The sequence below is a fragment of the Aspergillus pseudotamarii genome (genome assembly GCF_009193445.1).
Source record: "Aspergillus pseudotamarii strain CBS 117625 unplaced genomic scaffold BDV38scaffold_139, whole genome shotgun sequence".
In the NCBI taxonomy this organism is placed as follows: Eukaryota; Fungi; Ascomycota; class Eurotiomycetes; order Eurotiales; family Aspergillaceae; genus Aspergillus; species Aspergillus pseudotamarii.
The window spans coordinates 1-24797 of NW_022475153.1; the positions used below are offsets into that span (position 1 = coordinate 1).

Here is a 24797-nt window from a genome sequence, read left to right on the forward strand (position 1 = left end):
TGAAACAGGGACAAGCACATATCAGATGATGTGGACGCGATACAAAAAAAAAAAAAAAAAAAAAAAAAAAAAAAAAAAAAAAAAAAAAAAAAAAAAAAAGGGTGGAGCGGAATCCACTTACCACTCAGTAATGGCGGAGAATGAAGGGAACTGCAAGACGAAGGATAGAGCGAAGGTGACGAGGAAGAGTCTGAGACGGAGGATCGTGGAGAAAGTGCCATTGAGGAATTTATATTTTTTTTTCTTCGCTCTTCGTGTTTGATTCTTAAATTTTGTTTTCTTTTTTTCGGTTTCTTCCCCAACCCACAGTGGGACGATTCAACAGGACCTCAGATCGGTCAATACAGCAGTCGTAGTGGTCGTTAAGCACTCCGGATCGACGTCTATCCGACCCCTCAACTGGTAACAAATCATGCGAGAGCTTCCGTTGTTAATCTTTGGGGGTTTGCTTTTCTTTTCCCTTTCGGTACACAGTTTTTCGTCTATCAATACTCTTGCTTCTCTGAGGATAATAGTCGAATTTCCCCTGAAAATTGAAGGCCCTAACCAGGGAACAAGCAACTCTATTCGACCGTTAGCTTGCGGGGAAAACCAACCAAAGAGCCAACATGGCGTCATGGGGAGGGGCAGAAAAGTGACGGTAAGGAGACTAAGTGACGGTACGGGTGCGGATTTAATGGTTAGTTCCACTTTGCGTCTCCACCCCCGGTCATCTGCGAGGGATTTAAATCTGGCAAGCGCGGTACGTTATGATTGGAGTGAGAGAGGCAAAAAAACAAAAAGGCAAAGGGAGGCAAAAAGCCCAGATAGGCAATACTCACATTTGAGACCACTGATCTTATCCCGTACTACTAGTTTCAAAAGGCGTGAAGTGTGTCAAACGGTGGAGCTGAGGTGATCTTGGACTCAATGAGGTCCCCTGCCAATTAAGTATAAATTTCCGTTTTGGTGACTGACGGGGTTCCCGCGGAAGCGACGGACACTAGTAGAGATATGGCTAGTAGGGAACATGGATCATTGACACATCTCCACGGCTGCAGGACACGATGATGGAAAAACACATAGCAAATGAAGATGAACACGAGTGCATTGACTGGAGTAGTGGCGGAATTGGTCGCAGAAATAATAAATTGAATATGGTGTCTACTACGCGGGTGCGCATCAGAAAACCCAATAAACTTTCAGTGGGTATGCACGATGCCAGCACAGGAAGTTCTCGGCGAGAAAGCGGCGTTCAAGCACATTGCACGGGTGTCGATTGTTAAACAGCAGGACTCGTAGTGACACTTTATACAGAGTAGGAAGCAAGACGGGGGGTTGCGTACGTCCTTTTAAACGGAGCTGTACATCACTGATACCATGTTCAACCGACAAACGAGAAACCTGTTGTAACCACACGCGGTAAAATCGGCTGACCTAGACCCTTCGGTTTCCCATCACTACTACCACGACTGCCCCGACTACCATTACTACTCCCCGGCAGGCAAAACAAGGCACCAGTCAGAACGGAGAGTGTCCAGTGTGGAATAATACTACAAATGATACTGGGCGTGCATCCAAAAGGGAGAAGTTGAAACCCATTTTCCCACTCGATCAGTCAACGGTCGATCGTCAAGGAGGGTCAAAGTGGGCGATGACTGGGACGACGTTCGAGTGTGATAGATTTAGTGCCAGCACTAGCGGCCGACTAGTCTGCAAGTCATCCCACCGCCAGCTGATAGGTATCTGAAAAGACGATCCCCTTGATTTGTGACCCCAGATCCGAACAATTCGGTACGCACAGTCGATCTTCAGCGGTCGGTGCAACTTGACTAGATTATGAAGAATCTCGACTAGTGGGTTGTTGACTCGACAGACTTTCACACACCCGCTAACGCCATCCGAATGCCACTTCCACCCTCGATGGGCTCATCATCGATCATTCAAGATACAATGCTGGATAGTATCGGATCGTCTCTAGGCAGAGATAAGTAGTGTGTGATAAACCCTAAGTCACCCACACTGAAACGGAGGGATCAGACGACTCCCCCACCACCATCACACTGACCACCGACTCCACACTGGGTCACTCCCAAAGACCACATATCCCATGTATTGTTTTCGGCTGCGCTCGTTTGCCGTGATTTTATTGTGTTCTTGATTTGAAGACTACTAGTCCACCCTGACATCCAATAATGGCCACAGGATCTCAAATCCAATTCCATCGAGGGGTCGACCTTTGTTGCATACGACTGATTTACTCACGGCGAAATGTCTTCATTTGGAAAATAAACAACAACAACAACAACAACAAAAAAAAAAAAAATTGCTGCGGATAGTGAGTACGCACACCCAGTGGCTTAGTCTTACAGCCTTCTTTCTTGCATTGTATAATCCTTTTTGGACAAATTTCTTTTCCCTTGCTTCCCCTATAATCGGATCCTTTGGATCAGGTTTTTAGAATTCTCAGTGAACTAAAATGCTCTTGTCTCCTAGGCTCAACCCGCCGAGACGGTTAAGGCACAACTAGAGATGCAGGCGCAGTTCAAGCCCAGCAGTATGACTCAAGAAAAAGAGACTAACAGATACTGTAGGGGAGGGTGTCGTCAGACGCAACGCCGACCTCCAGTCGATCATTCGAGCCCATGAATGACGATCGGTCATGCGTCACCAATGTGATTAGATAGACCCCTGCATAGCTGAGTCGCTCCTAATAGTAGGTGGGTGTGTACAGAATACCTTTCTTGTACGTTATTGCTCCCCATCCACCTACCACACCTACCACACCTTCCCCTCCCTTTCACTGAGTATGCTAAAGATAGCACCATGGGCGTATTTGAGACATTTACGCGGGCCAGAGAGGACAGTCATAGCAGTAGCTCTATTGGCGCATACGGAGGAACACAGCAGTTGCCTAGCGCTTGGCTTCTGACTCTCGTGTGTCCCATCATGGAATACAAACCCAGCCACTGATAGTGCGTTGAAATCTACGGGAGTGCTTCTCATGACCACAGGCACCAGCATTAGTGTGACTCGGAAATAACGATGTTGTCCTTAGCTCACTGGAAACAGGGTTTAATCCCTCGCACATACATTGCATGAATTGGCCTGAGCTCTAAGATCTCGTTGCATTAGGTTGCGCCGCACTGGAGGGATGGCTGCAGATGCAGGCGCAGGCCTCCGAAGCTGCCAGGGCAAGTCTGTGCTCTATTTACTCGATCTATGCTCGATGACGAAAGAAGGCATTCATGGTGTCATAGGGATGCGGATCTATTGCCCCAATAAGTTTGTATGTAGCACCTGCGCTAGTGAGGATACACATCACTGTGCGCGTCTCTTCATACCAGCTGGTCATGAGCTTATTGATCCTGATGCGACAATGGCGAAGAGGCTTTGGATTAAGCCCCTGGGTACGCATCTTCCGTTCTACCTACGCCAGCCAAAATTCCACGAAGAAGTGCGGGGTTTCTCTTGCATCTTGCTTGCTGCTATCGGGGCGGATGAACATGAAACATAGAACCGTATCACCTGACAGGCCTGGTCTGTTTTCAGGTTATCCCTCGTTTTTGGTTACACTGTTTGAAACATGTCCGTACTTGAATTGATGAATCTTCCCGTCTCGCTTCGTTCACGCAAGTGCAGAAAGACATGTCTCAGCCTCGAGTAAAGGTTGGCACAGACCGTATACCTGACGAGTAACCTCGTATACGGCCTGAGACAGTCTTGTTTCACGCTTGACTTACTAAAAAGGGCTGCTAACGAGCCATGAGCTCCTATTAGTGGTGAGCACTCGCCCCGTAATCTCCTTCTACTCGAATGAGAATTGATGCCTGCCCGCAGCACCTTGAGCCACGGCATCTCCTATTCAAACATTATTGGCGAACCAAATAACATCAAGGTCCGCAGTTTGACAAGAAGAACTACGATACATGTAATTCAAGCCGTGAAGAAAGAGTACCATGAGACGGATTGCTGTAAACACCTAGTATTGCAATCATTGAACATGGTTAGGATGAAAAGCCAGAAACCTTTCACAGAAGCTGCCGAGAAGAACGTCTCTGCGACAGGCGACAAATGCCATATTTACTGTCGGTTAGTTCTTTGCATGTACTTCTCGATGGGATTAAAAGAACATTCACAGGTTACCCGTATTAATGATCCGATACTCATTGAGATAAGACAGTCGCAGTGGTCGGCGCAGATGCTACAGGGGTCCAAGTATGGCCGACTATTCTGCACCATCAGAAATTTGGTAAAGCCCCTTTACCTCCTATGCTTGGATAATTTTACTCTCTTGATCAAATGAAAAGATAGCTGAATTGCAATATCGGACTTGATCTCCTTGAACTTATTCTCTTCGTGATATCGGCTGGGTCCGCGTAGGGTACAGTGGTCGATTATAATTATCCCGGAATCAGCGAGTATCTGCGATATTATAAACAAGCTTCTCCCCACGAATTTTACCGTCCCTTAAGAGCTGAAGTCCGTCTAAGATACCGTTTAGCCCGGCATTGCCGACCCTAGGAGGATGTGCCTTGATCTTTCCTCTGGCCAGCAAGTCCTGGAAAATGCCAGAGAATTGTTCCATAAAAGCTCTATCGCCTGGCTGAGCCGGAATCTCTCTTGTCCCGAACTGAAAGCTCCGACCAAATGTCGTATAGGCCATAGTCGATCGATCCCGGATATTCTCACGCTCAGTCTTTATCGGGAGAAGTGAGCTGTAGTCGCCGCCCTTGGTGGATAGCGCATGATCGCAGTACGTGGCACTGCTCTCCACTGATATTGTATCGAAAGCTAACGTAAGGCTGTCATTCGTTCGCTCTCTAATCGCCCTGGCGGAGGTTGGGTCATTGTAATCGAAAGCAGCATCGGCACCCAGATCCCTGACCTGATCGAAATGGCGAGGGGAGCAGGCTGTCAGAACTTCATAACCAGATAACTTCGCAAATTGAATCGCCAAAGTTCCGGTAGCTGATGAGCCCCCGTAAATCAAGACTGGGGTTTGATTCTGAATAGGAGCGATTGGGAGAGCAAGTTTGAGACTCTGATAAAGCCCAAGAGCGGCAGTGGTAACTCCAAGTCCCAAAGTCGCCGCCTCTTCAAATCCCATGCTGTCAGGGATTTTGTATTGAAGGTCGCCTTCGACGATAATGTATTCAGCAAAGGCTCCATCCTCGGGTTGGACGGCATTGGACCCGTGGACAAATCCACAGATCCGGTCTCCTTTCGTGAAAGGTTTCTTCACATTTTTGCCGACTGCTTCCACAATTCCGGCATAATCGCACCCAACAAGGACACCAGCGGGAGCCAGGAAGTCAATATGTTTCCAATCGGTAGGATTCAAGGCGACACTGACAGTCTTGACTAAGATACAATCGTCACGCAGCTTCGGAATGGCTCTATCGCTCACTACCTGCGCATGCTTTGGCGAAGTAAGGACGACTGCTTTCTGTGATGCCATGTCTGTGTGATTGGATACAAAGAGAGAAAGGTCTTTCGGGGAATGTATGGAAGACTGTCCATAGTTTGAAGGTGGTGTCTCCGCTAATAAATACTCACATACCGCCTGACTTGATTGCTCGATTACACCGGGCACACCCACGTTTATCTCCGATTCCTCCGACAGGACGACTCCCCATTTGATATCCAATAGGATTGAATCTGTAAGCAGCTTGCATTCTCCTTCCCGTGGCATAGGGCAATGATCCACTCGAGCAAGTTCTGGCCTCTAGTGGGTCATAGGAGCTATTTCTGATTGGCGAGGTAAGCAAGCTACCTTGGTATCAGTGTCTTAAAAGTGCGTTTCTAACGAGCCCCCACTCTAGCAATCTAGGAACTAAAGAACCCTGGAATCAATAGCGCCTTCGGTATCTACGGAGTAATCCACAGCAACGCTGATTCCGGTACGAATATGATATCATTACTAAGAAGCTTGGAGGGAACGGATCGGTATAAAGCCATAAGGGACCTGGTTCCGTGATCGTGTCTGCTCTTGACCCATTCTTCCCGTTGGTGAACTATCAATTCATGCCTTATCGGCTCAGTTTTTATACGTAATGGCGGCGAAGCTGAGTCTCACGTCTACCCAAAATATCCTTTCGGGGTATACAATTCCAGTGCTGGGATATGGAGTACGTGACAATGATCGCCCTGATTTAGATCTAGAAGTAAATCTAACGTCATTCTCAGCTTTACCAAGTGTATGCCAGGAAATATTCTGGTACTATGAAAATGGTGCTAATGATGTCAGCCCAGGCGAAATTGCTGAAGACGTCACCGAGAGAGCTCTGAAAGCTGGGTATCGCCATGTGAGACATCTTCTCGTCCCTTCCTTTGATAATCAGCTGCAAGTACTGACAGTGCGATCGTCTAGATCGATTCAGCTGCGGTATATAGGAATGAAAGAGAGTGTGTCTCTGCCATAGAAAAGGCTGGACTGAAGCGATCCGATGTATTCCTGACCACAAAGGTTTTACCGCAAGCTACGGGGTATGAGGCAGCGAAGCGAAGCATTGAGGACAGCTTGAAGAAAGCAGAAACAGAGTATTTTGACCTGTGAGAAGCTCCCTGTCATACACTATGCGTCACTTAAGCTGACTTTGGAAGAATCCTTCTCCATGCCCCCTTTGGGGGTAAAGAGGGTCGTCGCGGCGCTTGGCGTGCTTTGGCAGAAGCACAGAAAGCGGGAATGGCGAGGTCAATCGGTGTGTCCAACTTTGGCCTTCACCATCTAGAAGAGTTGGAAGATTACATCAAAAGCAGTGGGGAGGGAAGAATTGAAGTTGGCCAATATGAGCTCCATCCTTGGCTTGGACGTGCTGATTTAGTCGACTGGTTGCATAAACGTGGGGTGGTCATTGAGGCTTACTCCCCGCTGGCCAGAGGCACAAGAATGGATGAACCTGTTTTGCGCGCAATCAGCGAGAAACACAAGAAAAGCCCGGCTCAGGTTTTGATTCGCTGGAGCCTTCAGAAAGTAAGTATTTAGCCAAGCCTTTGTGACTAGTAAATTGGCTAATGTTCGGCCTTTGCCTTTCACCTAGGGTTTCGTGCCACTGCCCAAGTCCGCTACCCTAGAGCGGATTCTAGAGAATGCGAATGTGTTTGACTTCGAGCTGGATGAGGACGACATGCAATCTCTGCATACGGATGAATATGCACCTTCCACCTGGGATCCTACCGTACAACAGGATTAGAGATATACTATCATAGTTGAAATGCACTGATCATCCTTGTATACCTCATGCACTACTGAAAACCTTCGTCCAAACGAGCGGTTTTTCACCCCTCCTGACTCTCCATTTATTTGTCGAAAGAAGAATTTCCGGGCAACCTCGAAGAAAGAAGCGCCACTTCTTTGCAAAATCCTCCGTGACCTCCCAGTTCTCGGGGTCCCAAGGTGTTCCCCATACCAGCATTGTTGCGTTGCTACTACGTGTGTCCCAGAATGCCGTGAGGTCATGGCACAACTCATCATCATCTAAATCTGTCCCTGCACGGATGAGATTATCCCTCATCTGTGGAATGGGGAAAATATCAAGCCATGGGTGGTGCGGCACGGTTCGCTGCAATAGTGTTGGTTGTAAGCTGTGAGGAATGCTATTCTCACAACCTCGTGGGCTGGCCAAACTAAAAATGGAAATCGTACTATCCTGGCACATCCACTCGACCGTCATGCCAATTGCACGGACGTTTTGGTACGCTGCTCGTAGAACATTTAATCTACTCAAATTGAGGAGAAGGTCTGTTCTGGGCGAACCCTCGACATAGCGTGCCATGGCTCGCCGCTCGAACTGGGTCATAAGTTCATGTAAATTTGGAGGGGCAAAGGTACACTCCAGATGCTGCACCTCGGATAACCCGCATGTAATCGAGTCATGCTGTGCCGGCGACTTTGCGGTAGTCGTGACAAGAGTAGGGTGGCGGGGACCAGCGGACGCAGGTTGGGCACTGTCCGTCTGCGCTGCTCGTTTGTCCTGCCCTTGTCGGCGTAACCCTGCAGTCCGGAATAACCGGACTTTGTTAGCTTGCGGTAGGCATTGGATCTATTTTGAGTCTAGTGAAAATCTCACGGTAGGCTCTCTGGTTCAGCCGATTTTGTAACCTGCGTCGCGCAGCCGGGTTGGTGACACCGGTCCAGTCCTCATCGGGGGAATATGCCCGTGACTGCTGTGGCATCCGCTGAAGGCTCATTGATAAGCTTGGATCCACTAATTGTGCGGTGCTTCGCTTCTCTGTCATGGTTATAGGGCAAATATTTTCTCGGTGCTCGGTCGTTGTGACATGAACGTTGCGGTAGGGGATGGGACGTCATTTGCTTTGATCTTAGCTTCAAATAAGACGCTTACATCTTGCAATTTATTGGTGGAAGGTCTGCGTGTGGCCCACTTGCAGGCGAACCTTGGATTTCTAATCATTTCTCAAGTCTGCATAGTTAATCGGGATTAGCGTTTATTGGCCAACCTAGTCGCGGATGGGACTAAAGCCGCACTAAGTCCGAAAACTTGCCCTATCTTTGGTGGTTTCATGAAAGCTTGATCGACCCATACTACACTGTTACCTCCTAAGCGGTCTACACCAATGACGGACTGGCAGAGGGTAAGCAGCTTGTTATTCATCATGCATTATGACTATCGAAGCAACGGAGAATTGCGTGAAAACCACTCTCTAGGCTTCCCCACTACCTAGTATATAGCAGGCCCGTTTCTGCTGTTATGTGGGAGCATCAAGCCCTTTCAATCTTCCATCCACAAAACTCATTATCTGAGAAAACATGGCCACTCATCCTGCACTTCAAATAACCGGCATCAAGAAGCCGTTGAAGTTGGTGCAAGTCCCCACCCCGGAGCCCCAGCAAAATGAAGTCCAAGTCCGCATAGAATGGGTACCTTCCGCACCCTTGGACGTGTACCAAGTGGATGCTGGCTTAATGGTCCAATTCCCTCAGGGTCTCGGTGACAGCGGTGCTGGTACCGTGGTGGCAGTTGGGCCGGGTGTTGAGCGCCTTCGTGTTGGTGATCAAGTCTTTGGTTTCTTCTTTCACAACGACAAGGAGAAGGGCCAACAGATCTATGTAACCGCAGCGGAACATCTCTTTGGAAAGGTCAATATATACATTATTTTGAAGATTTCCTTTCCAGCCACGTTCTATAGAGCTGACCAACGAACTAGACGCCCCCAAGTGTGTCGCTGGCTGCCGCGGTTACGGTGCCGACAAACTTCTGTACCGCATTTCTGACTCTCTCTGAGAAGCTTGGACTGGACCTGCCTTGGCCACGTCCCTCCAACTTTACCCCTCAGCACCAAGATGCACCGATTCTCATCTGGGGAGCAGGTAGCTCCGTTGGTCAATTCGCAGTCCAGATCCTCCAGTATTGGGGATACACGGAAGTCATCGCAACGGCATCTTCCAAGCACCACGAAAGGATCAAGGGCTACGGCGCCAAACATGTCATTGATTATCAAGACCCCAACGCCATAGACTCGATCCTCAAGATATTGAACACAGAAAGCCCCGCCATTCCCATTCGCGCTTTCGACTGTATCTCCTCGAAGTCCGGATCTCTGCAGCATATCGCCAAAATCGCAACTCTGCCAGGCTCAATTGTGGCCGCTGTTCTCCCTGTGGTTACCCGTTCTCCTTCAGACAAGGAGGGTGTGCAGGTTTCAGCTGACGTTGCCGGGGAAGCACCCTGGATGTCTGGTGTAGAGGTCCACAGCGTTATAAGCTATGCTTATGAAGCGGTATGTACAGGAGTCTCACTGCCGTTGTCCTGGCTTGGCCTTAGATAGCTGACTTTACAATAGAATGCCTTTTTGAAAGATCATCTATTCCCAGATATTGTTCCCGCACTACTTGACTCGGGGGCCATTCAGCCGAATAAGTATCGTGAGATTGAAGGCGGCTCGCTCTTGCAGAGGGCCTCCACGGCTCTGGATACCTTGAGAAGTGGCACTGTTAGTGGTGAAAGACTTGTCTGGAAGGTTTGGACCAAGGAGGAATACCCGCAATATGAGTAAACTGCTTCGATATAGTCAATATGTGCAGGAAAGTAGGACGTACTAGAGTGTTAGATGACTGTGTTGAACCTAATGTAAAACTTGGAGATCAAGTCTTTTGGATGTAGCAGAAATAGCAATTGGCGCTTTCAGAATTCATGGCTCGTTCACGAGCGCCGTAGACTTTCGTATTATCGTCTAGATTGTAGAGCCTTCTAAGCTATTACAAAGGAGCCTATGCGTTAACTTTGATTTATCCCTAGTTGATTGGTTTCTCACCCTCCCAAGAAACGATACGGGATAACAGAGCCTGAATAGAAGAAAGGAAAGAACCATTGGCTACTCTAGTTGGAGACATTAGAGGATACACATGGGAAAGGGACATACTAAACACATAAATCTGCTCATTCACATTCGTTAGAACTTAAATCAAACATCATTAATATTGAAAACTTGATATTGAGGTAGGCATATCTTCTACGCCCATGGTATTGTCGTACGCAGGAATCAAATTTAATAGACAATTGTATTCTAAAGCCACCGTTCACTACTTTCTACTCTGTTCTACTCCTTGACCGTGAACCAATACACAAGTACCCCTATTAGATACCCCTAACAACCCCCTTTCCAGCAATCTTGCCATCACGGTGATCCTGAATTGCACGATCAATAGCGCTCAATCCACCAGAGTACTTCGTGAACTGCACACCCTTCAAGGTGCCTTCACTTACTGCCTTCGGTGTCCAAACCCCAATCAAGGAGGAAAGGAATTCCGCATCCTGCCAATATCAGCACAATCCACACCGTTTCGTTGAAAAGTAACTTACCGACTCCCCCAAAATCTCAACAACATTCGTATGTACCAAATCAATATTCGGCCGTCTCAACGCCTCCAAAAACTGCACATTGGCCACCTTACCACCCTCACCCACAATATCCAAACAAGCATTACACGTCTCCTGCGACGAAATAGCATCAAACGCAACCCTAAACCTAAGACCCTGCGCTTTCACTTGCTCAACCACATCACTAGCCCCATAGTCAATAACATGACTAGCTCCCAGACTCCTAACATAGTCAAAGTTCTTGGCGGAACAAACAGCCGTGACTTCAGCATGGGACGCCTTGAGAAGCTGGATCGCAAAAGCGCCTACAGCACTTGCTCCGCCCCAGACAAGTACTTTTTCCCTGCCGGCCGGAGCAGAGGACGGAATCGGGTAGGGGAAGTCGAGGGATCTGAAGACGGCCGTTGCAGCAGTGAAGAAGGAACAGCCGAAGGTCGTTGCGACTTCATCGGGGATGGAATCTGGGACCTTGAAGATCATGCGTGGGAGCATGGGGACGTACGTTTGGTAGCCGCCGTGGCGAAGGTCGGACGCGACTCGGCCTGTGCTCATCATGGATTGCATTCCGGTTAGTTGTTGTTGGGTGTAGCCGGCCACCTGTGACTTTCGTTAGAGGATGTTGGACTGTGGCTTTAAGAATTATGTGTACCTTGTCTCCAACGTTGAAGCCAGTCACCCTTGGGCCGACTTCGGAGATTTCCCCGACAATGTCACAACCTAGGATTATTGGGAGGTCTTGGGGGAAATGACCCTCGTATACCTTCCAGTCTGCGGCGTTGGTGGCGACTGCCTTCACTTTGACTATCACTTCTGTTGGTGCACATTGTGGGATAGGCAGGTCCTTGATAACTAGAGGGCCGTGGGTCTGAATGAGGATGGCTGCCTTGTTGGACATGTTTCTTTGAAGGACTATAGTAGAGGCTCTTTACCTTTGGTTCGATAGTGAGATGAGAATTGCTGTGGTATGATGAGCAGGGGGAGTGCACGACATTATATAGATGAGAAGTATGGTAGTGTCCCGTACATACGGCGTATATACGACGCAAATACAGTATCTTTATTTGTCAGCGAGGGTTTTCATGTAAAGGGCATTATAAATCATTATGTTGAAAAAATTAATGAAGATGGTGGTGAGCCTAAAAGGTCATGATAATTCTGCATCGCCGATTCAGAATGCCCTGGTCAGACTATACAGCTTCCCGCCGTTACATTCAGAATCCTATATCTAATACTTCCTTTATCTAGAATAAAATAGATACAGAAAAAAGTTTTCTCTACTATTTAGTATACTAAAAAAGTAAAGTACTGTTAGAACCAGCGTATCTCATATACTGATATAAATAGGCTGAGTATACTTACGAGATGTCTTAAGATATGTTAATAAAAGGCATAATAGTAATACTTCCGGTAAACTTACCTAGGGAGTAGATTAAAACACTTCTATATAGTTAGGCAGAGAGAATCGGATTATATAATAGTATTTAGATAACCACACTTCTCTAATATTCAGGCAAAAGCGAATATTGCCTATTTACAAAATAATTGGGGGGTATATTCAGCTGCAGCATATACACAGAGGGGCGGAGCCACGGTGAAAGCATCTTCAAATTTATGCATCTCTAATACGTGTTGTCGGGCAATCTTCCTGTAAGCTTCTGAGCTAAACAGGCATTTTTCAGAGTTTCTTTCAGTATCAAGTGAATTTCGACATTTATTTTAGGTAGAATTTCTTATTATCGTAGTTTGCAGATATGTCTAGTCAGCGATCCCTGGACTAATGCACAACACCTCAATAATAGCAAAACGGTGTCCTCCCCCTTTACAAGGTGCTGAGTTTATTCGACGGTTCTGACGATATTCGGCATCGATTCGAGGCCAGCGCACAAGACAAATACGAACCGAATCGATGGGTCCCGTTTAAATTTGAGCTTTTCGAGAAAGCTATACAGAGCCCTTTGGCAGTGTACAAACGCGATGATAAGTCACTCCGTATTGCGCCCTCTCTTTTCCTTTCTCAATCATGGTGGCATAGTCACAAATACTATCATCGTCGCAGCTAACCCATGCCCAGGGAAGCACTTGAGTACTGAATTCAGCAACTTAGCGGACGGTGTCGCCGCGCCCTTTGACAAATTTAAGAGGGATACATTAGCGAAGGCAGGCCAGTGGGAGAGCACGATACGCTGTGACGACACCAAAGGTGGCTCACGGGTCTGGATGATGCGACATAACCTCTCTCGAGGTCAAGATTCGCATGTATGCAATCCACAACTACTTCCTCACCCACCCATCCTCACCCATTCAGATGGCTAACATCATCGCAGCTGCCGGGTTACTCTCAATCTGTGCTGCAAAACGTCAACATAGACAACAATCCCCTCTATGTAGCCTTTACAGACTCATTTCCCGGTTACTATGACAAGAAATACCTATTACCCAGTGGCTCTTGGTATGAGAGTAGGAAGTTCCGGTTGGAGCCATTTGTAAATAATCGTGCTACAATCGAAGATGGCACAGAGGTTCGGATACAAGCTACTAATGGCTGGCGTTACCTTGCTAAGGGGAAGTCCGAACTAGTAACACTTCGAAAGTGGACGCTGACAAGGCTGACGAATTCTTGGTTTCTTAAGTGAAAAATATAAAGATGGAATCAGTGAAAATACTCAATCAATGCTTCAGCAGCCCTTACGAGTTTCTACAACAGGTTCTTTTAACAGACTTATTTCATTATATGCCTGCAATGAACACTAAAGTGGAAACATGAGGTGTTAGAAATTGTACTCCGTAAAGCTGTAACAGAGGAACCTAGGACTAAATACCTAGTTATACTTGTATTTAGCACGTATGGGTAGTTTTGAGGAAATAGAACTCCGTTACAGACAAGGTGGTCAGAGACCCACTCGGTCTCTTAGACGGTCTTCTATTTGCAGTAGCGCAGGCTGCCTCCTATTGCTACAAGTCCGGGCTAGATAGTGCATTATATATTCGGTTATACAAGTAACGGTGGGATGACCTGATAAGGTTCGACGAGCCCGGCATGTTTCTAGCGGAGCCGTATTTTTACTAGAAGACAAAGGAAAAGAATATTAGAGACAAGAGGTTAAGTATATGAAGGTGGATACATGCCAAACTAGATAAACAAGAGCTTTACTAACTACCCTTATATATAAAATCCTAAGATATTCTATTCTAAATCTCTAGTTTTTCAAGTTATTTATATAGAGTTTACTCAAGTTCTGACTATTATCCTATTTAGCATTTTTTATTATCAAGGCAATACTGTAACGGCGGGAAGCTATATAAGTAAGACAAGGGCATTCTGGATCGTAGATTCAGAATTATGTAACATTTTGGTCTTGTGGAATATCGGGACCTGGCGATATCTCCTACACAGAGTGGCGTCTGTCCTTTCCGACCCGATAACAACTCTACTTCTTTCGCAGATATCCACCAAACTTGTATATTAGATATGGAACAGGAACCAGGGCTACAGATATAAAGCCTAGAAGTGAGTTGCCCTATTCCAGAGGTTAGTATCTAAAGTAATCGCAGTGACTTAAATGTTTCTGTTACTTACCCAACCATACCCCAGCGTTGCATCTGCAGTTAAATCATGTTAGCATTTTCAGCTGGCAGCTGAACGAAGAAAGGAAATTTCTTACACATTTGCGGTCCAGCCAAGGGAAGGAACGCTCCAAATAAAGAACGCATAGCCGTCAGGGCAGCTACTGCAGAAGCAGCATATTTGGGAAAGGCATCAACCATGTATGTTTGAATGGGGATGAAGACACCAATCATGCCAAACCCGAAAGGGATCATCCCAATAATAGGCACGACCCAGTGTGCCTGGTTTTCCACTGCCCACCCATACCAGAAAAATGAAATGGGGATGAACACAGCGAAGATACCACAAGCTGCAAGACGCATCTCCGGTTCATATACCCCACCGTTGCTACGCGTGAGGGTCACGACTGTCTTGTCGTTGGACTTTGCCACGATGCCGAGCCCAACGAAAAATCCCAGGCCGATGCCTAAATATGCCAAGCCACAAAGCTGCGGTGACCAGCGGTATGTTACCTCGTAAACGCCGGTGATGGTGGTAAAAAGAAGGTATAGCAATCCATAGACGAGAGACATATAAAGAGATAGGATGAAGCTAATTGGTGTGGCGAAGAGTAGCCTGATCGGCACTAGGATCCCACTTTTGATGATCTGAAAGCTAGTCAGAGATTCATCTTTCCTATAACAATTACGGAGGTCAGGCCTATTTGTTTGTTTAGCGAGGAGATTGGTCTTCTTTTGTATGATAACTTCCGGATTGGTTTCGGTGTTGAACACTTCGATGCCCACCGTCGCAGTCCCGGAAGCGATCAGTAACACCCAAAATACCTGCTAGTTCTTTAGTATTGTCACATTAGGATAAAGGCAAGATCTACTTGACGTACCCATCTCCAGCTGACCTGCTGAGATAAAAACCCCCCTGCAATGGGGCCAATGACAGGGCCTATCAAGGGCCCGATACTAAACGCAGCCATGGCTGCCCCTCGTTCGGTTGGGTTGAAAAGATCACTGATAATACCACCCCCTATTGTAAGACATCCAGAGCCACCAATACCAGCCAAAAGTCGGAAGACAATCAGAGCTGCTAAGTTTGGCGCTTTGGCACAGCCGATCTGCCAAATGACGAATATTGAATTTGCGGTGAAGAGAACTGGCCGTCGACCATATATTTCGCTGAGCGGCGAAAGGACCAATGGACCGAACTATATTAAATCAGAATAGGAACAGCGCGGATAGCAGTGAGATACTTACAACGTAGCCAAGTAGGTAGATGCTGACGACCAATGAGCTTAAGACGTCGGATTCGTTGTGAAAGGATGCATTCATAAACTGAACGCCCGGTGCGAACATTGACGATGCAAGGGGACTTACGAACTGTTAAATAAATGTACCAAGAATGGAGTTATGGTCGTCTTTCTCACCTAAGGAAGGACATGAGACTGACAAAACCTAGGATGGACCACTTTCGAGCCTTTGAAAAGTTTCTACCGTGAGAGACGGGTTAGTGTCGATTGATGGCTTGAGGGAAATGGCCAGTTACCTGGGATTTGCTGGATCCTTTTGGTCGTCCCATCCCACTATACCCTTCTCCAAATTGCTTTCTGGAAAGGAATCTTCGAAAGTGGACGATGTGGAGTTGTTTCCATCTCCGTTTGATAAGTCACCTTCCCCAGTGTCCGTCCGGTTTCCAGTCTTCATGACTTAAGGCTTTTGAATCTTAAGTTAATTCAGTAAAAAAAAAAGAAAAATTGTATTAGTACTCATGTATACACGAAAAAATCATATATGTCAATTTGGACGAGAATGCAGGGCATTGGGATTTATAGTATAGGAATGCGGCAGCCTATCAGCTTGCAGGTGGCAGACTCCCGTAAATACGGCGTAATTGCGACGTAACTGCGGGATCAACCGCGTATATACGACCTCGCTGCTATGTGCGCCTCGACTCACCCCAGCACATTCTGCAGTAGGCATGATTTAGTTCTCTCCGAAGGGAGGAATTAAAATTCTAAGTGGAGCCACATCATATAATCATGAGCGAGTCTGCCTTTCAACAGAGATTGCCGGAGTCTGAAAGGGATCCTTCAAGAGACCTCCAGTCCGGGAAAGCCGGCGCTCCACCAAGGAAAAAACGACGGCGACAAATTAATTCCTGCTCTGAATGTCGGCGACGAAGGTCTCGCTGTGACCGCAGACTTCCATGTGGGGAGTGCTCGAAGAATAAATGTTCATGCCATTACATAGACGACCTGGATACGGCCACGACCACCCAGAAGCGGGACACAAGCGCAAAGAATGCATCGTTTCCTCCAACAGCCCCGTCAGCGTCACAAGAACTGCCTTTGCCAAACCCTACGAGGCTCGCTGAGACACAGGAAGATTTAACTGCACGTGTCCACAAACTGGAATCCCTTTTGAACACCTACTTGCCAGTCCTGAGTCGGTTACAGTCAAGCCAGAATACCGCCGATTGTCTAGCCCACAGGCAATCTCCACACGCCCAACCGCAGAGCGTTCCAGCAAATACCTGCATTATAGCATCTTCTGCTGATGTGCCTACTAAGATTCCCAAGATATTCGAGGCAGAAGGCTATTTAAGAGGGAAGAATGGGCGTAAGACAGAATTTGTATCCAACAGACATTGGACGGGCTTAATATATCTAGTGAGTATTGTGAGGATAGATTAAGGTTGGAAGATGTGAAAGGTCACTAAAGTGTTCGCTCAATCGTACTCAGTTCCCTGAAATCTATTCGCTCCGGAATGAACCTAGCAGTCATCCCATCTGCTACATGATCAGTCAAGTATTCAGGCACATTCGTGAACGTGGCAAGAAGCAGAAACCTGAACCGTTATCATCAGTGGTCCCTTCGCTATCAATTGACACTGCGCTTCGTGGCCTTGTGCCTTCGAAGTCACTTGCCAGTACTCTGCTGAATGTCTACCTTGAGAACTTCGAAAACACACACCGTGTGATCCATATTCCATCTTTCAAAGAGGAGTTCGAAGCCTTTTGGCGCTCACCAGGGACGTTGAGCCTTTCTTGGATCGCAAATTTAGTCATCATTCTTCGACTCGGGCTACTTGCGCACCCCGATCGTGAAAGTATTTCAAAAGGCGCCTCCCCAGAATGGCTCCAACGCATAGAATCTCAGGGCTTGCAGCTAGCTGAATTGTTCTCACATTGCAGATCATCAGAGGGCCGACCGTCCCTCGACTATGTCCAAACCCAATGCTTGCTAGTCGTGGCTCGCATAACCGATGGATCGAAAGCAACAATTGCCTGGAAACTAGCGGGACAATTGGTACAAACCTGCGTTATAATGGGGTTTCATCAGGAGCTAGAGTTAGTCGGCGGTACTATGTCCATATTTGACGCCGAGATGCGTAGGAGATTGTGGACAACAGCCTTGGAGTTGTATATACATGTCTCAAGGCATGCCAGTGTACACGAATCATTTCTTCAGGCCCAATACAATATACGCCGCCCATCAAATATCAACGATCGAGACATGTCGGCTGGCATGACACACCTACCAACGCCTGACTTTAGGGTATCAATCAGCGATACATCCTTCCAGCATGCACTATCAGAATCGTTAGGACTCCGCCTGCGCTTGGTAAGCTCCCACCGCAATGACCTTGGACAAGCTGAATTGACAGGAGACCACTGCGCATCCTGTGGCCTACGCAACCGACTACTTTTGAAAGCGCCATACGTGCTGTCAAATGGTCAACCTTTTGAACAAGGCACTTATGACCAGCGTCAGCATGTGATGTTATGTCTCACTCATCAAAGTACATTTCTCCATTACAAATTAATAGATCTTTTCAAAGACACAGGATCAGATCTTCATTCTAAGGAACTAGTTCTGGACGCTTGTCGCTCGATTCTCAGACTCTACCAGCACCCTGACCTCTCTCCAGTACAGCGATATATTGTAGGGCGCTGGTATCGAAACGACATCCTGACCTCTGTTATTTGCCTGTGCTTAACGTTGAGGTTGACACAACCTAATGGTGCAGACAGATGTGTCGTACCGCTGACTCAAGGTGAGCAGATATTAGTCACTTTGGCCTCGGAAAGTATTTACTTAATGTTGGCCTAGACCTTTCCCTAGTGCAGCAAAGTTTGAAATTGGTTGAAGATACCCTTTATCTACTCTCAATGAGACAGGACCAAACCCAAAATGAGACGGAGGAGCATGTACTTCTTGTGCTGCTGTTCGCTATTGTCAAGTCAAAGGGTATACAGACAGATATTCCAGGTCAATTACAGGAGTGTTTGAGAAGCCTCGGACTTCCGGTCTTGCTGCCACCCGGTGAAAATTCGTTAGAAGGAACAGGCGATGTGAGTTCCAAAGAATGGATGGCATGTTTATGTGCTTTACTGATACAGGGAACAGAGTCTGACCGAGCGACATGCGCCTTCAGGGCCCAACTTGGAGGCGTTTGCTCCTACGCCCAAAAGCTTTTCATCTGTGGACATGGACATGGTAAGCTGACTGAGACTACGGATACATTGCGTATACTAAAGTGTGAAGGTCTTTGATATTGATTCATTTATGTCAGAATTCGCTCTGGACATTCCGTTCTGATCGATTCTAGGTAATTTGGTCTCTGGCTGATTTAAATATGGTACAAAGTGTATTATTCCAATATTCATGTAATATCTCCGATGCTCTACCTCCCAACGCTTAAGCATCCCGGGCCCACCTAGTTTACGTGCCATTGTAAATGCAGTATAGAATTTCAAAAAGAAGATTGTGCTTAAGGGCTATACCCTAATTGCAGCAATAATGTTGATCCTAGCATATTCGGACCATAGTAAGACTTGTTGTTGTGTTATGAATTCTTGATATTGCATTAACTAGTATTTCAAATATTGGCGACACAAACCTTTGGTTTAGTAACGGACAAATTTGTTTGAACTTGGATTAATCTTTTTCTATATACTTGAGCTAGTTCCCTTTTCCTACATCTCATGCAAACACCACGGCAATAACACCCTGCATACTCATATCTTAAGATCCTTGTGCAATTGTTTCTCAATCAGGGAAGCAGGTATAGTATTCATGCAGAAGAATGCCAAAGCTCATGCAACCCAAAACTCTTCAAGAATGGTCCGAAAATTGTGCGCTTAGTTCTATAGATTAGCTGCCATTCTCGCCAAATCCAAGCGCCATTTAACACGCCCAGTCAAGTTAAAAGACAAGATTGACAAGCTGAATCACAAGCAAGTATACCCTTAATGGCCCATTGATAGCCCCCGGAAATCATTCAGTACCCAGGGATAACTATGTGCAGAGTACTTTAGCAGGCTGGGTCCGTCAATTCTCGTGGTGTGACAAGAAATTGAGTGCGTGGTGGTTCAGAAAGGCGGTTTTGATTCACCCTATACTTCTGGAGGGAGTAGTCGATCATGGTATAATTATATAGTAGATACTAATAGTAGAATCCTTCAGTCTGCTTTCTACCGGCTGGAAGGCTGCGTATACCCCAAATCTAAAGACAGAATCTTAAGACAAAGGAAAAGGAAAAATCAGATACAATAAAAGGGAGAACGGTTAGATATTCCTTCTGGTCTGATCAGACGACACCGCTTACATATACTGGAGGTTAAACACCGCAGCATCAACGCCGTCCGATGTGCCTAGCGTGCCAACTTCAAGAAAGCCAATTTTTCCCATAGGTCTATTTCCCTCGCCCACAAATTCCCAGTGAACCTTGCAGTCCTGGCTTTCGTCAAGTATATCGCGCTGAATATTCTCAGCCACAAATTTGCATCTTGCAAGCGGCATATTGGGCATGTCCACCAAATAGGATGTTTTGTATTCCGGAAATGTGGGAGTACATTTGAGCTCCACGCCTGTGAAGGTATTGGTAATGGTATAAATGTCATTGTTGATCAGCTGAATCACGCCGTGGCGAGTTAGTCACCATACCATATATAAGAGAATATACAGTCCTACCTTTCCCTGGCCATTTTCGTCAAAGTACATCTCCCCCTGCACTCGGAACACCTGAGGGTTGACTGAGTTGGGCACCGTGCTGTCTGGAGCCTCTAGAAAGAGGGGCCGCGGATGTCCGTCCCGCAACAGGGGTATCAACCCACCCCAAATATAACTATGGTGAGGATGTTTATTCATATCGTCCAACATTTTGCTGCCTTTTCATGTCGTCAGTGCCCTCCTCTATATTTCAATTCATGAACTTAATTCATACGTACACAGGCTAGCATCTCGACTTGGTTCTGGTCGGACCGTAAGGTACTTCGATGAGCTCTGATGTTTGAAGCATAGTGTAATCTTTCCCTGACGCCTACCAGGAGGTACAGGTGGCGTAGGTGTAGGGTCGACCTTTTCGGATATACCTCTACAAAGCGGGATATTTGCCAGATTCGGGTCAACTCGGACTAAGAGCTTTTCGATCGCGATAGGGGCATCTTGCTGTGCGGCAATCAGCAACTGTTCTGTATTCACAAAGGGACGATAATACCTTAACCACTCGCCAATTCTTGTACGGACCTACTGTGTTACACCATGCAGCTGGACTAGCTGAGTGTCAGTCTGTCATATCAATGCACAGAGAAGGGGTCCAGGCATAACCAACTTGTTGCACAATAATGGATCACCTCCCTTTGCTTCCCATGTCAAAGTACTGGTGAGTTTACTCTCACTCCTTTCTTCGCTCCCGGAGGTGGCAGACCCAGAGCTATAACTGCCAGAGGCCTGCATGAAGGAAGAGGAAAAGGAGACACCAGCAGAGTACTTCATCGCCTTGGATCTCTCGGCGATGGTTTGGCTACCCATGGCTTCAGACTCTTCAGTAGCATGAAGCCGGCCACCAAGCTCAACACGCGTTGTGAAAAAGCAGCCTAGACTTCATGTTAGATCATCGGGTGCCATGATAAGTGCTCGTTCAATCTCTACCATATTTATCTTTAAAGGCCTGCACATCGTCCTTGGTTTCGACCCTTCGGGCATCATCCCTGCATTCATCCGTGAGTTCGAGACTGTCTTCATCGAGTTGGAGCAACACGCGCGGGAACTAGTTGATTAGACAAAGCTTTCAGCTAAACCAGATGCCGTAAGAGAATATAGCTCACGTTATAGGTAATTGTCATCATCTTCCTTTCTGTAGCACTCCTACTGGAATTGGCGGCATTCTCCTCATTCTCATAAGCGCCCTTTGCCCCAAAGCTATACCCAAACAAGCCACCACCACTAGGATTGTTAGCGAGCTGATAAAGCCAACTAGTTGTGCGAACTTACACTGCTGCCTCGGCAGCCATCTCCGAAAGACATGCTTGGGCAATAGCTCTTGAGACAGAGGACTGTGACTCTGTGACCTCAACGTAAGATTCATCATTAACGATGAAGCGAGGGATAAACAGATTTTGCTGCCACAGGTTAGTTTGGGTTGGGGGGTGGCAATGTGGCTCAGGAACCTACATCAGGGACGTGAATATTGTTATTGTCGAGATTCACCTTGCGAGCTGGGAAACGGCGATGTTTCAACGTGAATGCTGTATGAGTGTAAGATGCCCGAATTCAAGCAAAAAGAAGCATGGATACATGGCATATACCTGGGTACATGGCACGCTGGACTGGCCGTTGGATGCCTGGTGCTGGCTTCCTCACACAGCTTCCATGGAGAAGAGAATTGCACCGAACCACGAGGTCCCATTGCTCCTCAGACATTTCGACAGCATAGCTGTAATGGTTAACATGGAAATTGCATTCACGATGCTAAATAACCTACGTCGGTTCATTGTCGGCTGCCTTGGCCATCCAGCTGCTATGGTCGTACAAGGTATCCGGTAGTTTAATATCACCCGCCTTGGCGAGCTCCGCTTTCTAATCGTTGTTAGCATATGGGGAGGCTGATCGATATAGACAGCATAGTACTCTTAGCTCAATGTCCAGCTTCTGTCTGACATATTCCTTGGTTGCCTCGTCCATCCCGGTGAGGATGTTTCCTGTCTTTAAGTAGACACAAACAGTCTGCTCTTCTTCCTCGGATTGGGGTTGGCTCTATATTGCGTTTAGCAACAAGCCCAACTCTGTGTATGCTGTTGTCCACTTTTGAGCCATGGCCCAGGTATATGTAGCACATACCTTCTTGTCCTGACTGCCACTTTCACCATTTGCCTTCTGCCCACGGTCAAGGGACTTTATATAATCCTTGAAAAGTAGCTCCTCACTGGCGACCGCCCCAATCTTGTTGCAAAATGGGCTTGCTCTCCTGGAAGAAATTAGGATACTCTATCAGTGACACTTTAGTGACTCTGCAGCATGCTTACTGTCGTGAGTTTAGTGCCCCATTACGGTTGAGCAATTGCCGAATGCCACCCATTGTCATGTCTTGATTGCAATTCACAACTTTGACAAACTTTGTCATCTCAGTGCTCTTGGAAACAGGGTCATAGACATGAATCTCAATCATGACGGGACCATAATCCTCAGAGATAGGAAGATCTGTCTCCGATTCGGAACCGATATTACCCTGTGTTTCCTTAATAAAAGAATTAGTCCTGGGCTTCGCGGCCACTGAAAAGTTTGGGGTATAGGGATAGGTACATTAATGGTAGACATGGTGCCAAACTCGGACAATTTAAGCTTGTCTCGCTTGCAACAAGTTATTGGTGGTGTATGTTTCAGAGAAAGGATATCTGATAGATGGATGAATCTCTAGTAAATTCTACGGCTGGGGTAGTGCCCTTTAATATCCTCTCAAGGGGATCTAAGGCATTGGCGCATACTCCGATCAGTGCCATAAAGAGTTACAGGAACCTGGCAGCGCATAGGTCAGGAGTGCCTGATGTCGTGGGGCTGCATTATTAGCGAAATGGGAACCTTGGATACTAGCATGCTGATCTTGATCCTCTTCTGCATGCCACAAATCTCGTAATAACCGGTGGACATTTTGTACACCATTCGTATTTGGATCACAACCTTTGTACTGGTTATTCTCTATTCAGACAGCGAATTGTCTTGAACTTTTACCCAGTATATATTACTGAAGTGGTCTCCAATGTAAACCCACTGTAGCCTTGCGCGAAGTACTGTGTCTTATGCAGTGTCTGACAAAAGATTGAGATTGTCAGACTTAGCTCGTTTGCATAATAACACTAGGCACGAAGGCCCCTAGGCAGGTATCTTACCTAGGACACGGTGAGTATATGGCATTACTGTAAACACCCTGCATAAGCAATTGTCTATGTGACCGCTCTCATGTCCCTTGAAAAATTATATCCAATGTCAATGTGTGGAATTTCAGCTCCCCACTCAGCCTGCGTTAGAAAGTTCCAAGTCCTAAGACCCACATTATAGGCATACTTAGCGATCCAGTCAAAACTGTTGGAAATGACATCCGATATGGTAGGCCACGAATTATCCGTCATTTTCTATCCATTCTACCCACTTGAGACAAGTCGCTGCATTTATACCAATCTGGATTGCCAACTCATTGATATGCGGGTGACAGCAACTTTGTGACAAGAAACAATGCAACTACGGTCTCTTTGGCCTGTACCAAATAGTGGGTATATGTAGACCGCAGGAACCTGTGATATTCTGGTGGGAGTGAGGGAAGTAAACTTCGACCAAGCGCAAGTCAGCCAGCCACCTTGAATAGGAATATCCTTGGCTTGCAAATCAGGATAAACTGGATGGTGTTTCAACGCTCTACTCAATTCAATAATTCTTTCAAAGCATCTATATCCTTTGTTACTCCGATGCTCACTTTGTCCCGAGGAAGCGCCTCAGGTTGTATACTCTGTTCAGAAGAATCTATTTTTTGCCTGATGTTGAAGGGTCACTTTACCAGCATATAATTTACGTAAGTAGTAACCTTTGTGAAGCCGCACCTGCCTACCTATTAGATGGAGCCACGTCATTGCCATCATGCACATATCTGCGTGTCTCCTAAGGTATCCCAACAATGCATGGCGACCTGAAAAGCGTCCAGAGAGGGAGCAAGACGAATCAGGATGCATTAGTTGTGTGACCCATCATTCGGTCGAGGCAATGGTCCAAGCGCTCGTGGCACTATTGTTTCTAGCTATCAGCCTGTATCCTTTTATGCTTGTGGTTCAAACCTAATGATACAGCGAATACAGCCAAGCTGTGTTGCTGGTAACCAACCGAAGGAACTGGTATAGCGGACAATAGGTACAGGCCTGGCAAAATGAAACTCTTGTATAACTAGCAGTGGCGTCCTTGAGAGCCTCTCAGTTGCCTTTTGCTATAGTATGAGGGGTAGGTTTCACTTTAAGGTAAATCAAAAAATAGAAACCTTTGCGAGTGGTCATGTTCTGCTTGATATCCTCACATATTAGCCTGAACAGATGATGAACAGCGCTTAGGTTGGATATTTTATTGAGGTCCAATCATAGATGTGTCCTGGCCTCC

General features: G+C 46.7%; 11 protein-coding genes across 11 annotated transcripts; 6 read left to right on the forward strand and 5 right to left on the reverse strand.

Moving 5' to 3' along the window:
* Window positions 1–317: 317 nt before the first annotated feature.
* BDV38DRAFT_39302 (uncharacterized protein) lies at window positions 318–948 on the forward strand. Its single transcript, XM_032063273.1, has one exon. The coding sequence runs from the start codon at window positions 413–415 to the stop codon at window positions 896–898; it is 486 nt and encodes a 161-aa protein (XP_031906937.1). The 5' UTR covers window positions 318–412; the 3' UTR covers window positions 899–948.
* A 2702-nt stretch (window positions 949–3650) lies between these two features.
* BDV38DRAFT_39421 (uncharacterized protein) lies at window positions 3651–4339 on the forward strand. Its single transcript, XM_032063275.1, has one exon. It carries the CDS (start codon window positions 3806–3808, stop codon window positions 4283–4285), a length of 480 nt encoding a protein of 159 aa, XP_031906938.1. The 5' UTR covers window positions 3651–3805; the 3' UTR covers window positions 4286–4339.
* Window positions 4340–4393: 54 nt separating this feature from the next.
* BDV38DRAFT_289216 (zinc-binding alcohol dehydrogenase family protein) lies at window positions 4394–5440 on the reverse strand (the record flags this gene model as incomplete). Its single annotated transcript, XM_032061198.1, has 1 exon — window positions 4394–5440. The coding sequence occupies one exon, from the start codon at window positions 5438–5440 to the stop codon at window positions 4394–4396; it is 1047 nt and encodes a 348-aa protein (XP_031906939.1).
* A 595-nt stretch (window positions 5441–6035) lies between these two features.
* On the forward strand, window positions 6036–7175 carry BDV38DRAFT_289217 (aldo/keto reductase; the record flags this gene model as incomplete). Its single annotated transcript, XM_032061199.1, has 6 exons — window positions 6036–6110; window positions 6169–6179; window positions 6230–6287; window positions 6353–6534; window positions 6586–6955; window positions 7023–7175. 6 exons carry the CDS (start codon window positions 6036–6038, stop codon window positions 7173–7175), a joined length of 849 nt encoding a protein of 282 aa, XP_031906940.1.
* Window positions 7062–8486, reverse strand: BDV38DRAFT_39417 (bZIP transcription factor). The gene is made up of 3 exons (XM_032063274.1): window positions 8052–8486; window positions 7220–7975; window positions 7062–7155 (listed from the first exon to the last, which is right to left on the reverse strand). The coding sequence occupies exons 1-2, from the start codon at window positions 8218–8220 to the stop codon at window positions 7221–7223; spliced, it is 924 nt and encodes a 307-aa protein (XP_031906941.1). The 5' UTR covers window positions 8221–8486; the 3' UTR covers window positions 7062–7155; window position 7220.
* Window positions 8487–10098, forward strand: BDV38DRAFT_39498 (zinc-binding alcohol dehydrogenase family protein). Its single transcript, XM_032063276.1, has 3 exons — window positions 8487–9082; window positions 9151–9723; window positions 9787–10098. The coding sequence occupies exons 1-3, from the start codon at window positions 8753–8755 to the stop codon at window positions 9997–9999; spliced, it is 1116 nt and encodes a 371-aa protein (XP_031906942.1). The 5' UTR covers window positions 8487–8752; the 3' UTR covers window positions 10000–10098.
* A 482-nt stretch (window positions 10099–10580) lies between these two features.
* BDV38DRAFT_290980 (zinc-binding alcohol dehydrogenase family protein) lies at window positions 10581–11718 on the reverse strand (the record flags this gene model as incomplete). The annotated part of the gene is made up of 3 exons (XM_032061618.1): window positions 10581–10757; window positions 10806–11420; window positions 11473–11718. 3 exons carry the CDS (start codon window positions 11716–11718, stop codon window positions 10581–10583), a joined length of 1038 nt encoding a protein of 345 aa, XP_031906943.1.
* A 1079-nt stretch (window positions 11719–12797) lies between these two features.
* Window positions 12798–13456, forward strand: BDV38DRAFT_289221 (uncharacterized protein; the record flags this gene model as incomplete). The annotated part of the gene is made up of 3 exons (XM_032061200.1): window positions 12798–12804; window positions 12895–13079; window positions 13148–13456. 3 exons carry the CDS (start codon window positions 12798–12800, stop codon window positions 13454–13456), a joined length of 501 nt encoding a protein of 166 aa, XP_031906944.1.
* A 795-nt stretch (window positions 13457–14251) lies between these two features.
* Window positions 14252–16082, reverse strand: BDV38DRAFT_289222 (MFS transporter; the record flags this gene model as incomplete). The annotated part of the gene is made up of 7 exons (XM_032061201.1): window positions 14252–14341; window positions 14401–14423; window positions 14486–15212; window positions 15269–15586; window positions 15636–15750; window positions 15806–15868; window positions 15925–16082. 7 exons carry the CDS (start codon window positions 16080–16082, stop codon window positions 14252–14254), a joined length of 1494 nt encoding a protein of 497 aa, XP_031906945.1.
* A 335-nt stretch (window positions 16083–16417) lies between these two features.
* Window positions 16418–18980, forward strand: BDV38DRAFT_289223 (fungal specific transcription factor domain-containing protein; the record flags this gene model as incomplete). Its single annotated transcript, XM_032061202.1, has 5 exons — window positions 16418–17047; window positions 17121–18435; window positions 18492–18733; window positions 18789–18878; window positions 18927–18980. The coding sequence occupies 5 exons, from the start codon at window positions 16418–16420 to the stop codon at window positions 18978–18980; spliced, it is 2331 nt and encodes a 776-aa protein (XP_031906946.1).
* A 1005-nt stretch (window positions 18981–19985) lies between these two features.
* Window positions 19986–22979, reverse strand: BDV38DRAFT_289224 (uncharacterized protein; the record flags this gene model as incomplete). The annotated part of the gene is made up of 15 exons (XM_032061203.1): window positions 19986–20294; window positions 20355–20551; window positions 20612–20831; window positions 20881–20935; window positions 20995–21259; window positions 21315–21432; window positions 21491–21608; window positions 21657–21784; window positions 21837–21910; window positions 21971–22098; window positions 22147–22241; window positions 22293–22418; window positions 22503–22629; window positions 22688–22899; window positions 22965–22979. The coding sequence occupies 15 exons, from the start codon at window positions 22977–22979 to the stop codon at window positions 19986–19988; spliced, it is 2187 nt and encodes a 728-aa protein (XP_031906947.1).
* Between the last annotated feature and the right edge of the window lie 1818 nt (window positions 22980–24797).